This window comes from Periophthalmus magnuspinnatus, chromosome 22, assembly GCF_009829125.3.
Source record: "Periophthalmus magnuspinnatus isolate fPerMag1 chromosome 22, fPerMag1.2.pri, whole genome shotgun sequence".
Classification (NCBI taxonomy): Eukaryota; Metazoa; Chordata; class Actinopteri; order Gobiiformes; family Gobiidae; genus Periophthalmus; species Periophthalmus magnuspinnatus.
This window is the reverse complement of record NC_047147.1, coordinates 17,193,413-17,206,629: the sequence shown is the minus strand read 5'-3', so window position 1 is coordinate 17,206,629 and position 13,217 is coordinate 17,193,413. Positions and strand designations below refer to the sequence as shown.

The window sequence follows — 13,217 nt, the reverse complement described above, 5'->3', positions numbered from 1 at the left end:
TTTAGTTTCTTGCTCTCACTTGGTCCTCCCCCACCGTTTGCCATTTATTTCTTACGCTCCCTCAGTCTGGCCTTATTACAGCAAGCCAATAATGTGGGTCAGGCCTACAGCACAACTGCTCATTCACAGTGGGAGGGCAGTATCTACTCTATACATGCTCCAACTCAGGTTAAATTAGCATAATCTGTCATGTTAAAGGAGTAAACAGTACCTGGTGAGAATCTGATTTCAGTGATAACGTCCTTGCGGTGATGGAAGGATACCAGGTCTTCCAGGGTATCCGCGTTCACGATGAGGAAGCTGCCGTCATTCAGACCCACGGCCAGAGCTTTTCCGTCAGGAGAGAAGCAGCAGCAGCGGCCCCCTGTGTAGAAGGCAGCGTGCTTGTTTATTAAACCTCATAGATCTATTAGTGTGTCTGACTCACCTTTTCTGAGCTTGCGTACGGCCAGCATGCAGTGGCTGGGGGAGAGATCCCATATACGTAGCGTTTTGTCATCGCTGACAGTGGCACAGAGCGGGAGATGGGGATGAGTGGCCAGGCCCCATACTTCACCCTCCATGTGACCCTAAAGAAAAGAAACAAATCACAAGTCTAATATGGACAAGTACTGTACAATATATATCATAAAAGAATCAATATCACGATATTGACAGACACAAAGATCAATATCGTAACGTTTCAATGTAAGCCTGATTTTATTCACGATTCTCCTTAAGTTCAAAATTTGCCGTGATTTAGCCTTGGTTTTGTCTCTGTTAGCTTTTCATTTTGACTTTCATTAGTAAATGAAAGCATGTATTTTTTTTGTTTTATTTTAAATGAAATTGTTTCAAAAAGTATATAAAATATTGCAGTAATACCAATACTGCAGTTCTTAACAGCCATATCACATATATCATGTTGAAAGTCAAACCACATTCAGAAAATACAGTCTTTTTGCATGTTGCCAAACCTAATTTCACCCATTATGCCTGTGTATCCCAAAGGCCACTCGATTGTACTCGCACAGTCTGCCTAATTTCAGGGGATGTAGCGACACAGCAGAACCACTTAACTAAATGAGCAATCTCATCTAAGCACAGTAATTCATCACAATTTATTGCCTCCCCCGGTTTGATTCATGACAATACAATAAAAAGTCATGGTGTCATATAATCACATCTGTTGGAAAATCACTGAGCTCTTTGTACCAATGATCCAAAACATTTACTAGTATCATAAGCAGAAAGTGTGTGAGTAGGATTCAAAAACAAGTCTACATTTCATTGTAGGCTCAGTTACCTGAACCAGCAGAGTAATAGGGCCACTCTTGTCAACCTCCAGAATCTCTCCATTCTTTGTTCCCACCAATATGTGTCCATGGCCCAAAGATATGGCACGTATGGATGGGTTATCTTCCAAAAGCAACCCTGCCGAATGATCATTAAGCAAACAATAAACCAGGCTCAAATGACAGTACACATGTTATCAATCAATATTAGGACAGTTGATGAAAGTGCAATCTTTTAACCTTTAGAGCCTGGAGCTAGGACGGCCCTCTTAATGGCATACGTCTTTAGGCATCTCTCGAAAGTGTCGTCCCATAAAGCGACAATACCATCTTTTCCACCCGTCACGAATCCCTATACACAAGGCAAAACGACACAGTTATAACCCCCTTGACTTTTCAGAAGGAAAATATATTCTTTAATGTGGGACTAAACTCCCCCCACAACCATATTTTGAATAGAGCTGCTAAACTGGGCAGTAACTGGAGGACTAAAGAAGAGAGTGAGGGGAGAGGAGAGGCGGAGTCCGGAGGTATAAGGAACAGTGTGATTGGTCTAACAGGTATCCACACTTCAAACTCCACCAATGCAGCCAGGTGTTTGTAAACATAAACACCTGGCTGTAATCAGGGCAGTCTTTTGTGATGTCACCAACTACTGGGAATTGTAGAGGCCAACCAAGGCAGCACAAATTTTTTGACCAGAAAGCTGCAAATTGACCTAGTTTGCACTAAAGTTGCCTGCCAGAAAATACTAAGAATTGCGGATAATGCTATTAAAACACACAGTTTAGTGGTGAAAAATGTGGTTATAATGTCTAGTTTTTAAATTAGCCAGATTGCATACAGTGCAAACATTAATGAAATACCTTTTCCAGTGCATGCATGCTGAACACAGGGCCATCATGAGCCTTGACAGTCTTCATTAGAAACATGTCTCTCCAAATGCAAATATCTCCTGTGCACGTTCCCGAAAAGACCATCTCCTCTGACCAGCCATACACCGCACACATCATTGTCTCCGTCTTTCCCATGTTCCCCTTACGTCCAATTAATCCGCCACCTGAAAGAGAGCAACCTAGTCAGTGCAGGCCACATGTGCCAAGGAAAGGCCGTGATATGCTCGTTAGGGATGCTGCTGCAAGGAGAAGAAATACACATGTTTTTGAGACTTACCAGCTTTATGCCAAAATTTTATATGCTTCACACCAGCGGTGATGAGTTTGTCAGGCAGGTAAGGATTTATTTTCACAACAAATATCTTGTCCTTGCTTCCCCTGAAAACACACAAAATATTATATGTTAAATATCCATCCATCCATCCATCCATTTTCTTCCGCTTATCCGGGGCCGGGTCGCGGGGGCAGCAGTCTAAGCAGGGACTCCCAGACTTCCCTCACCCCGGACACGTCCTCCAGCTCCTCCGGTGGGACCCCAAGGCGTTCCCAGGCCAGCCGAGAGACATAGTCCCTCCACCGTGTCCTGGGTCTTCCCCGGGGCCTCCTCCCGGTGGGACATGCCCAGAACACCTCCCTAGGGAGGCGTCCAGGAGGCATCCTGAGCAGATGCCCGAGCCACCTCAACTGGTTCCTCTCAACGTGTAGGAGCAGCGGCTCTACTCTGAGCTCCTCCCGTGTGACCGAGCTCCTCACCCTATCCCTGAGGGTGCGCCCGGCCACTCTGCGGAGGAAACCCATTTCAGCCGCTTGTATCCACGACCTTGTCCTTTCGGTCATTACCCAGAGCTCATGACCATAGGTGAGGGTAGGAACGTAGATTGACCGGTAAATCGAGAGCTTCGCCTTTGGGCTCAGCTCCTTCTTTACCACAACGGACTGATACAGCGACCGCATCACTGCAGACGCTGCACCGATCCGCCTGTCAATCTCCCGCTCCATCCTTCCCTCACTCGTGAACAAGACCCCGAGATACTTGAACTCCTCCACTTGGGGCAGAGACTCACCACCCACCCGGAGAGAGCAAACCACCTTTTTCCGGTCGAGAACCATGGCCTCGGATTTGGAAGAGCTGATTCTCATCCCAGTCGCTTCACACTCGGCTGCAAACTGCCCCAGTGCCTGTTGCAGGTCCTGGCTCGAAGAAGCCATCAGGACAACATCATCTGCAAACAGCAGAGATGAAATCCTGTGGTTCCCAAACCAGGCCCCCTCCGGCCCCTGGCTGCGCCTAGAAATTCTGTCCATAAATATAATGAACAGAACCGGTGACAAAGGGCAACCCTGGCGGAGTCCAACATGCACCGGGAACAGGTCTGACTTACTGCCGGCAATGCGAACACAGCTCCTGTTCCAGTCATACAGGGACCGGACAGCCCTTAGCAAAGAGCCCCGGACCCCATACTCCCAGAGCACCCCCCCAAAGGACACCACGAGGGACACGGTCGAATGCCTTCTCCAGATCCACAAAACACATGTGGACTGGTTGGGCATACTCCCATGAGCCCTCGAGGACCCGATGGAGAGTATAGAGCTGGTCCAGTGTTCCACGACCAGGACGAAAACCACACTGCTCCTCCTGAATCCGAGGTTCAACTATCGGTCGGATTCTCCTCTCCAGTACCCTGGAATAGACCTTACCGGGAAGGCTGAGGAGTGTGATTCCCCTGTAATTGGAACACACCCTCCGGTCCCCCTTCTTATACAGAGGGACCACCACCCCGGTCTGCCATTCCACAGGTACTGTCCCCGACCGCCACGCGATGTTGCAGAGACGTGTCAGCCAAGACAGCCCCACTACATCCAGAGACTTGAGGTACTCAGGACGGATCTCGTCCACCCCCGGAGCCTTGCCACCGAGGAGCTTGCCAACCGCCTCAGTGACTTCAGCCAGGGTGATGGATGAGTCCGCCTCTGGGTCCCCAGTTTCTGCTTCCTCCTCGGAAGACGTGACAGTGGGATTGAGGAGATCCTCAAAGTATTCCTTCCACCGCCCGACAACATCCCCAGTCGAGGTCAGCAGCTCTCCACCCGCACTGTAAACAGTGTTGGTGAAGCACTGCTTCCCCCTCCTGAGGCGTCGGACGGTTTGCCAGAATCTCTTTGAGGCCGTCCGATAGTCCTCCTCCATGGCCTCCCCGAACTCCTCCCAACCCCGAGCCGCGGCACGCTTGGCCCGCCGGTACTCATCAGCTGCCTCAGGAGTCCCACGAGCCAACAAGGCTCGATAGGACTCCTTCTTCAGCTTGACGACATCCCTTACTTCCGGTGTCCACCACCGGGTTCGGGGATTGCGGCCGCGACAAGCACCACAGACCTTACGACCACAGCTACGAGCAGCCGCATCGACAATAGAGGTGGAGAACATGGCCCACTCGGAGTCCATGTCTCCAACCTCCCCCGGGATCAGGGAGAAGCTCTCCCGGAGGTGGGAGTTGAAGACCCCCCTGACAGAGGGCTCCGCCAGACGTTCCCAGCACACCCTCACAATGCGCTTGGGCCTGCCAGGTCTGTCCGGCTTCCTCCTCCGCCAGCGGATCCAACTCACCACCAGGTGGTGATCAGTTGACAGCTCAGCCCCTCTCTTCACCCGAGTGTCCAAGACACGCGGTCCGAGGTCAGATGACACGACAACAAAGTCGATCATCGACCTCCGACCTAGAGTGTCCTGGTGCCACGTGCACCGATGGACACCCTTGTGCTCGAACATGGTGTTCGTTATGGACAAACTGTGACTAGCACAGAAGTCCAATAACAAAACACCGCTCGGGTTCAGATCGGGGAGGCCGTTCCTCCCAATCACGCCCCTCCAAGTGTCACTGTCGTTACCCACATGGGCGTTGAAGTCCCACTGTCACGTTGGTGCACTGTCTAGTACCCCTTCCAGGGACTCCTATGTTATATATATATATATATATATATATATATATATATATATATATATATATATATATATGCATTTTTACACAGAAAATACGACAATTATAAAACACTTAAAATGCAAATGCCAGAATATATAGTACACGATTTTTTTCAATCATCTTTTAATAAGTTGTTTAAAAGTTTAAATTGGCTTAAATTGTTCTTTTTAAATTTATCTACCGTATATCTGGGGTAAGACAATGATCTTAAGGTAGTTTGGTTATTACTGTGTTATTTACATTTCTCTATTTTTACTATATTGTTTTATGTTGTGTACAATGGTTGTGTGCAGCCAATATAAGACTTCTCCTTTTAAGATGACACCCAGCTTACTTACAATCTTTATCAGGTCCCCACTCCACACTTTTCAATGTGCCTAGGACGACTAAAAAAAAACTAGCACATTGCATTCTCATGCAAATACTAATAAGAAAAGAAGGATACTTTCAAAACTATTGATTATTAAAATGTACCCGCTGTAAAATGAGCCATCATGCAGTAATTCATAGTGCAGATTGGGAAACACAATCCCATAGCATGAAATATACAACGTGCTGCTTGTGCCCCATATCTGTTAACATGTATCATTTACATTCTATAGACTTACAACACTGCAGTCATTGGTTGGCAGTTAAGTCAGTCTGCCCTACATGAGCTCAGGATTATGTCAAGACTACTAAACTGAACAGCATCTTATCCCACCCATATAGGTACATGAGTATGACAGGAATGTATATTATTAATATTAATATTAATATTAATATTAATATTAATATTAATATTAATATTAATATTAATATTAATATTAATATTAATATTAATATTAATTATGTATGTACATTGACAGTGTGTTTGTGATGGGAACAGTATAGTGAAATACAACAATGCTTACAAACCTTTACATAAACATCAGGTGCACTGAAAAGCATATCTTTGTGTACTAACCTCATCGCAGAGAGCTTTTCCCCCTTCCTCCAGTCCCATAGCACAATGGTGTGATTGTCATCCAGCCCCACTGTAGCCAGCCTCTTGCCATCCGCTATGGGAGAAAAATAAAAAAAGGATCTATTCAGCTCCTGTGTTGGTTCAGTCAAAAACAGTAAAAAAAATAAAATAAAAATCCATATAAGCTGCCAGTTGTTTTTTTGTTTTTTTGACACCTGTAGCAAAGGTGAATCACAGACACAGATTTCGCTCCAGTCTGGGACCAATTAGAGAGAAGAGGCGTGCAGGTCCTACATGATATTGTCAAACTAGAGCAAGTTAGCTGACAGCAGGACTTCAGCTGAATTGGGTGGACTTATGGATTCATGTGTCAAATGAAAGAAAAACAGTTTTTCAAATGTAATATTATTTGGTTTATACCTGAAAAGTCCAAGGCACACACTCCAATCTGATGGAATCCCTTTAGCACCGACAGAGCTTTCAACGTTTCTGTGTCCCATATATGGACTGAGGAATCTCTACCAACCTGAACACATACAATGCATTTTTCTTTAAGCATGTGTAATGGAACAATAGAGAAATTAATCTACAGCGTTTATGCTACCTGCCCTGTAGCTACAAAGTCTTTGAGAGGGTGTATGGCCAGGCAGAGGATGTCGTCATTGTGGCCCATGTAAAAACGCTGGGTGTTCTGCTGGCGGTTGTACACTACTCCGACAGCGGCTACGTGGTAAACTATCTCTCCAGTCTGGGTGTAAAACAGGTTACTCCGACAATCATAGCCTCTGTAACTGAAAACACAAGGACAAACATTGGTTACAAAAGGTAGACCACAATTCAATAACCTCTTTCATTACTCATCCTATTACTTATTATTAATAGCCTCCTTTGTGTGGCTGCACAAAGTGAGCCTACCCATGAATAAAGTGTAGCTTCACTCCACTGTCTGGGGCCCTCTCTCGCTTTTTCATTGGCAGCGCTCGTTGCTTCTCTTTGGATTGCTCTTTGAGCTGAGGTAGATCTTCTTTATAAACCTGTATGGAGAAAATTAGTACTTGTTTAAATGAATGCTGTACACTGTAATTGTATGACATGTTATTACTATATCAATGTTTCTGTAAGACAAACTTAGACTTTTTGTAGTTTAAATGGTCTTAGCACCACATCCATCTTTGTCTGTATACTGTGCAGTAAGACTGGGTGATATGGGCCAAAACAAAGAGTTGAGATTTTTTGGAAGTTTATGAATTTTATTGATTTTAATAAAAAGTTAGTGGTGACGGCTCATCATTCAAACAAGGAAGGTTATTACATTTTCATTATTACCATATACTGCTATTGAATGTTCTAAATATTCTAACTTTGTTTAGTTTACTGGTTGTTTTTTTTATCTTTTACTTTATTTATTATTACTTTATTTTTTTAATTCAGTTCATAGTCTCTCTTTATAGGCATAACTGTTCTCTATCTCAATATATTCCATATTAAGTGTTATTGTTTATCCTCTCGCCTGTCCCCTGTATTAGACATAATAACCCTACTCTGTGAAATTGAGGTATATTACGAACCTAGTTTACGTCTGACTTTTCTCAGTAGCAGCTTTTATTTTTTTTAATAATTACCCAGTCCTACTATGCATCGGCATTATACAAACCTGTCTCCTGTATGTGAGCTGGGTTTCCTGTTCGATTTCTGAGTCCATCTCTGGAACATCGGACTGGTCTGAATCGGACTCCTCACTATTGGAGTCAGCCAAGGTCTCTACAAAAGCAAGAGCACACCACATGTTATTGTTACCACACCTCACACAATAAGCACCGCACACCTCAGAGGAATAACACTGTCACTGTTTCTCATGTAGCAGAGGATATAGTCTGTCATGTAATTACCAACTGACACCTCCTATTTATTCACCAGCCATACCTCCAGTGACACCACTCAAAACAAATGTATAGAAATGCTGAACTAGCAAAAGGACGCCGTGCCAAGAAGAGGCAATGAGCAGAGCTGGCAGCCAAGGACAACTCCTCACAACCTCCATTAGGAAAATGAAAAGGGAAGGCAGTTAGTGCAGGCTTTCATTTCACAAAGCACAGCTGCACTCTGTCCCAGTGAAAAATATGACTTAAGGATGACAATGCAATTATGGCTCCAAAGCTTCATACATTTTTATTGGATTTGGTTTAATTAATGTGATGGTGGTTCTGTAGGAGTCTTTTACAGAAATGCTACAGAATGATAATAAGGTAAGAACAAAGGAATATAATAATAATAATAATAATAATAATAATAATAATAATAATAATAATGGCTTACACTATAGTCATTATTCATTCATTTCCACACTTGGTGATGGTAAGCTACTATTGTAGCCACAGCTGCCCTGGGGCAGACTGACAGAAGGCTGCCAATCTGCACCATCGACCCCTCCGAGCGGGACTTGATCCTCTGACCTTCAGGTTGTCGGACCAACACTCTAACCACTGAGCCACTGTCGCCCCCAATAATATTAATATGACTCTAAAGTCTCTGATGTTTTGTTATTTGTATGTAAATGACTGCAGTGTAATTGCATACCAAAGAATGCAATGTGGGTATTACGTAAATAATTTTAAAATTACCTTGTGGTGCTATATGCAGAGCCTCTTTAGTTTTTCGTTCGGGGATAAACTTCCACTGAAACACAGAATGATCCGCACCTCCAATAGTTATGACCCATTGGTAATCATGTGACCATCTTGCATTGGTTATGTGCGCTGAATGACCTAAATATTTTTTACATTTTGCACCTGAATGAACAAAAACAGAAGTTAGTAACATATTTAATAGTTAAGCCATGGGAAAATCGTTACATTTACCTTTTTTGATACAGGGATATCGCAAAAGTTTGACCAGTCCATAATCGTCCGCTGTTACTAAGATTTGATTGTTAAAGTTGGCATCTACAGAGTTTATGTCATTTATATCGGAATATTTAGGCCATATTCCATTGACTTCAGGCCCCAGCACACATGTCCAGGACGCCCACTGCACCAGCTTCAACTCCTCCCTGTTGGATACCTCCTTCCCACCTTAACAAAAGATACAAGTTTTAACTTGGAATTTCTATCCTGTAACATCATCTCATTTAAATTATTTTTGTAAAAGCATTTTTACTTGGCATTCTGTAGAAAAGCCTCCTCGCGCTGCCATCATTGGTCTGCAAGTACTTGCTGTCCGTTGACCAGTCCATATGTGTTATAAAGCTATTGGAGCCAATGCACTCGCCCACTTTCTTATATCTTTGCACCACGCCATAGATGTCCACCGAGTTGTCATTCGAACCCACTGCCAAATGCGTCCCATCGGGGGAGTATTTGAGCTCATGAATCGCCTCTTTCCTGTCCTTGATGTGGACCACTTCTGTCATATCTCTGCAGGGAAAAGGACAAATTTGGCTTCAGTTTAAAGTATCCATGGCGATACTGAGGAAATAATTGAGCTCTTTGTCATTGTCTGTCATTCACGCAGCATCAGAATTTCTCATTTGGCCTTTGTGCACCCACCTGACTCGGAGGACGGTGAAGGAGCCATCTTTCATTCCCAGAGCCAAATGGATGCCGTCAGTGCTCACAGCTGCGCAGCGGATGGGCTCCTCCATGTTGCAGCGGGCTATTAGTGCGTGGTCAATCAGGCTCCATATTCTGTTTAGACAAAGAGGTAAAAATAGGTCTTGACCAATACCACACACACAACAGCCTGATTACTTTTAGATTTTCAAACAGAATCACCACATAATTATGCAGAGTACTTCGTAATAGTTTTGTAGTCTTATAGTTTCATTGTACTTCCGCAGTGCTGTTTTTTTATAGTATTATATATGTATTTTTTCTCAATTTATGTAATGCATCTTCATTTTACATACATTTGGTACATATGTAGTACATCAAATATATGCAGTAAGATATATGGAATTATGTAGTAAATAAAAATGTTAAATACCTCTACTAAACATATATTTTCTATATTTAAATAATCAAAGCCCTTTGGTTTGTCAAAAAATATAATACAATTTTTTTCTTTGTTACATAATTTCATATATCTGACATCATATATTTAATGTCTTCTGTATGTATCTGAAATGTAGAAAGTTGTAAAAATAATGAAAAAACATTGAATTTAATTATTAGCTGTTTTTCCCATGAAAATAATAAAAACAACAACAACAATATGAGTAGAAAAGGGCAGCCCTATTTTGCAGTTGTCATTCTGTGTTTTTATGTAAATGCCATATTGTTTTTGTATATCTTGCCAACAATTTATTTTTTTTGTTGAACTTTTTTCAAAAAAATCCCATAGACATAAATCTCATAACCACCGAACAACATTACAACAACACAACTGCTTGTACTCCAGCAGTACCTGACAGAGCGATCGTCACTCCCCGTCATTGCCAAGGGTTTGGTGGGGTGCACAGCCAGCGCCCACAGCTCACCCTCACAGTGACCCTGCATGATGAGGAAGGGCTTGTTGCGATCGTGGACCACTATCTCAAAAATTTCACTATCCTGGGTGCCAACAAGAATGTGGTCCCCCCGCCAACATACACTGCGCACAGACAGCCCTAATAACATATGGAAACATGCAATACATTAAGATAAGAACGCACTCAACATTTCAAGATCAAAGTTATATGGTTAGTTCGTAATAAAATTTAATAAGTACAGGTCAGGATGCGCCATATTCATATTCATGGGTTTCAGGCAATGATTTCTTCCTGATATGAAGGATTTTGTGAGGACTTTTAACCATTCAAAATAATTTATATTTTGATTTTAATTGTGTTATTGCGATAACAACGGAGGAACATTGCCATGCCAAATCCTTCAAATCAGGAAGGAATCCTTATACCTGAAACTCATGAATAGGTCCAAAGTTTGCTTTCCTACCAAGGCGAAGTGCAGAACTAAGAGAATGTCAAGTTTGAACTACACCCCCATAGCCATTGTTGGATCAAACATAATATATTAAATGAATGTTTACGACCAGGGTAGAAAATAGCATCTGTGCTTGGTAGATAACAGGATATCTGTTTTGCAGCTGCTGTCTAAAATGAGAAAGTAGTTGTTTGTAAATTACCTTTATACCCTTGGTCGGTTTCCCTGAGATCAATGACCGTAATTGGTTTGAAGTTGAGATCCCATAGCCGGACACATCCGTCTCTGCCCCCGGTGGCAAAGCCCTCTTCACAAGCATTCATGCTGAAAATCCCTGACTGGAGGAAATGACAAACTGTCACTTAAGATCTGTGCTATAAATGAGCAGCCAGAACATAACCAGCACATGACTTGTAAAGCTACACAGCCAGCCACTCAGCTAACAGGGTTTTCATGTTTACACAGATGCCGCAGACAATCTTTCAGTTTTAGTAACAGAAATTATGTTATATTATACAGATTATATACAGGGTTTCAGATGGTTTCACAACACTCTAATAGTCTTGTAGAATTTGATGAGGATGGGACAATAGCATTGTTAATAAAATACAGCAAATTCAATGGCATTGTCTCTAAAATAAATGATCAGGTTCAACATTGGTAGAACAAATATCTGACAGCTCTGTTTTACATTTTGAGTTAAAAAAAAGTGCAACTGCTAAATTTCACAAGCGACTATACAATTTCCTGATGTTATGTTTTACAATAGAAATTAACAGCAAAAAGTGTCTCTCTGGGTTTGTTTCTCACTTGGTCTGTACAAAAAGCCTTCATGAGAATACACTGTCTATATTATCCCCTCCCCCAGCCCTTCACCCAGCTGTTGATCTCATAGATATCATTTAATCCTGTGTAGCAAAAGGCTGATCCTTTTCTACGGCACGGTGGAATCAAACGAAGCCTGTGTGGATGGGCGTGGCTACACTTTGGACATACAAGTAGCATCCACGTTAGGTCTAAGGGGCAGAGACAGTGGACTCTGACATAGCTGGAGCAGACTACTTACCCCATGTGCCCCCTGTACCGTCCTCATCAGATTGATCCCTTTCCACACGTAGATGTCCCCGTTCAAGGCACCGGAGTATGTGATCTCGTCCTTCGCGCAGGCCAGACACAGAATGGTCTGCAGGTCTCCCGTTTTGCCAAAGACGCCACGTTTGGGTGTGAGCGCATTACCGCATAAGCTCCAAAACTGGAAACAGAAACAGAGGCGAGTTCACTGGCATGTCAGCTAATAATCCTCAGCATAATCCTATTGTCCAGAGAACACAATTATGTAGTCCAGTTTTTTCTAGCATGTTTCAGTTAGGGCACACTTTTGTTTAAAATCTACTGGAACACAGACTCTACTAAAACATTATGCAAGTAATGTAAACAAATTATATGTCACTGTGTCTGGCAGTAGGGATTTTGTAATAGTGGTCATTTTGTGTCTTTTCTAGTTCTGAAGTTTGCTCAGAGCACAGAGAAATGGTTAAAGAGGCAGTATTACACTTCTATGGGGTATGAGTGCTAACACATAACATGTTTAGATCACCATGTTACCTTTTATTGCTTTGAAAATGATATATTAGTCAAAAACAACATATTAGCATAGCAAAAGATTAAGTTTAAACCTGTTAACTAGACAAATTGTAGGGGTGAAGATGTTTCGCTGCACATCCAAGCCGCTTCTTTAGTTCGGAAACGTCTTTTGCTATGGATCAAACCTGGACGACTGAGGGATTACACAGACAACATATTAGCATGTTTAAAAGTTTCAGTTTCATTTTTGAGGCTCTGAGTCTCCCTTCCCTTCGCACCTTCAGACCACTATCACATTACAATTGCTGTGCATTCCACTAATGAAACTAATGCACATCATATCAGGTTTGTGAGGATGTATTGCATTGCTTTGTATCATGTTTTTGCATATTAATCAAAAATGGGCATGTGGGAGCATGGATGATTTAGACTTGGGCTGAGCTTTGGATTGGAACGTACTGCTAACCACCAGGAGGGTTTGAATAAGAGATTGCTAAATTACTCAAACATGGATGGATGATATATAAAACCTGTTCAGGCATGTTTTTGACCAGGGAACATTTTATAATCTGATAGAAAGTTCAATTTTGCATATTACCCCCTCCTTAAATATTACATTAAAA

The 13,217-nt window shown here is 42.6% G+C and overlaps 1 protein-coding gene across 1 annotated transcript in view; it reads right to left on the bottom strand.

Annotated features, from left to right (window-relative positions):
- Positions 1-13,217, bottom strand: part of eml5 (EMAP like 5) — a 37,946-nt gene that overhangs the window by 7,309 nt on the left and 17,420 nt on the right. The window contains exons 5-22 of the mRNA XM_033988023.2: positions 12,077-12,262; positions 11,213-11,348; positions 10,496-10,697; positions 9,640-9,777; positions 9,251-9,507; positions 8,953-9,165; positions 8,716-8,883; positions 7,749-7,855; positions 7,010-7,128; positions 6,699-6,885; positions 6,515-6,620; positions 6,095-6,188; positions 2,448-2,548; positions 2,141-2,334; positions 1,515-1,626; positions 1,286-1,413; positions 428-569; positions 212-364 (exon numbers count right to left, since the gene is read on the bottom strand). Coding sequence (XP_033843914.1) covers positions 212-364; positions 428-569; positions 1,286-1,413; positions 1,515-1,626; positions 2,141-2,334; positions 2,448-2,548; positions 6,095-6,188; positions 6,515-6,620; positions 6,699-6,885; positions 7,010-7,128; positions 7,749-7,855; positions 8,716-8,883; positions 8,953-9,165; positions 9,251-9,507; positions 9,640-9,777; positions 10,496-10,697; positions 11,213-11,348; positions 12,077-12,262 — 2,743 coding nt within the window. The remainder of the gene's footprint in view (positions 1-211; positions 365-427; positions 570-1,285; positions 1,414-1,514; positions 1,627-2,140; positions 2,335-2,447; positions 2,549-6,094; positions 6,189-6,514; positions 6,621-6,698; positions 6,886-7,009; positions 7,129-7,748; positions 7,856-8,715; positions 8,884-8,952; positions 9,166-9,250; positions 9,508-9,639; positions 9,778-10,495; positions 10,698-11,212; positions 11,349-12,076; positions 12,263-13,217) is intronic.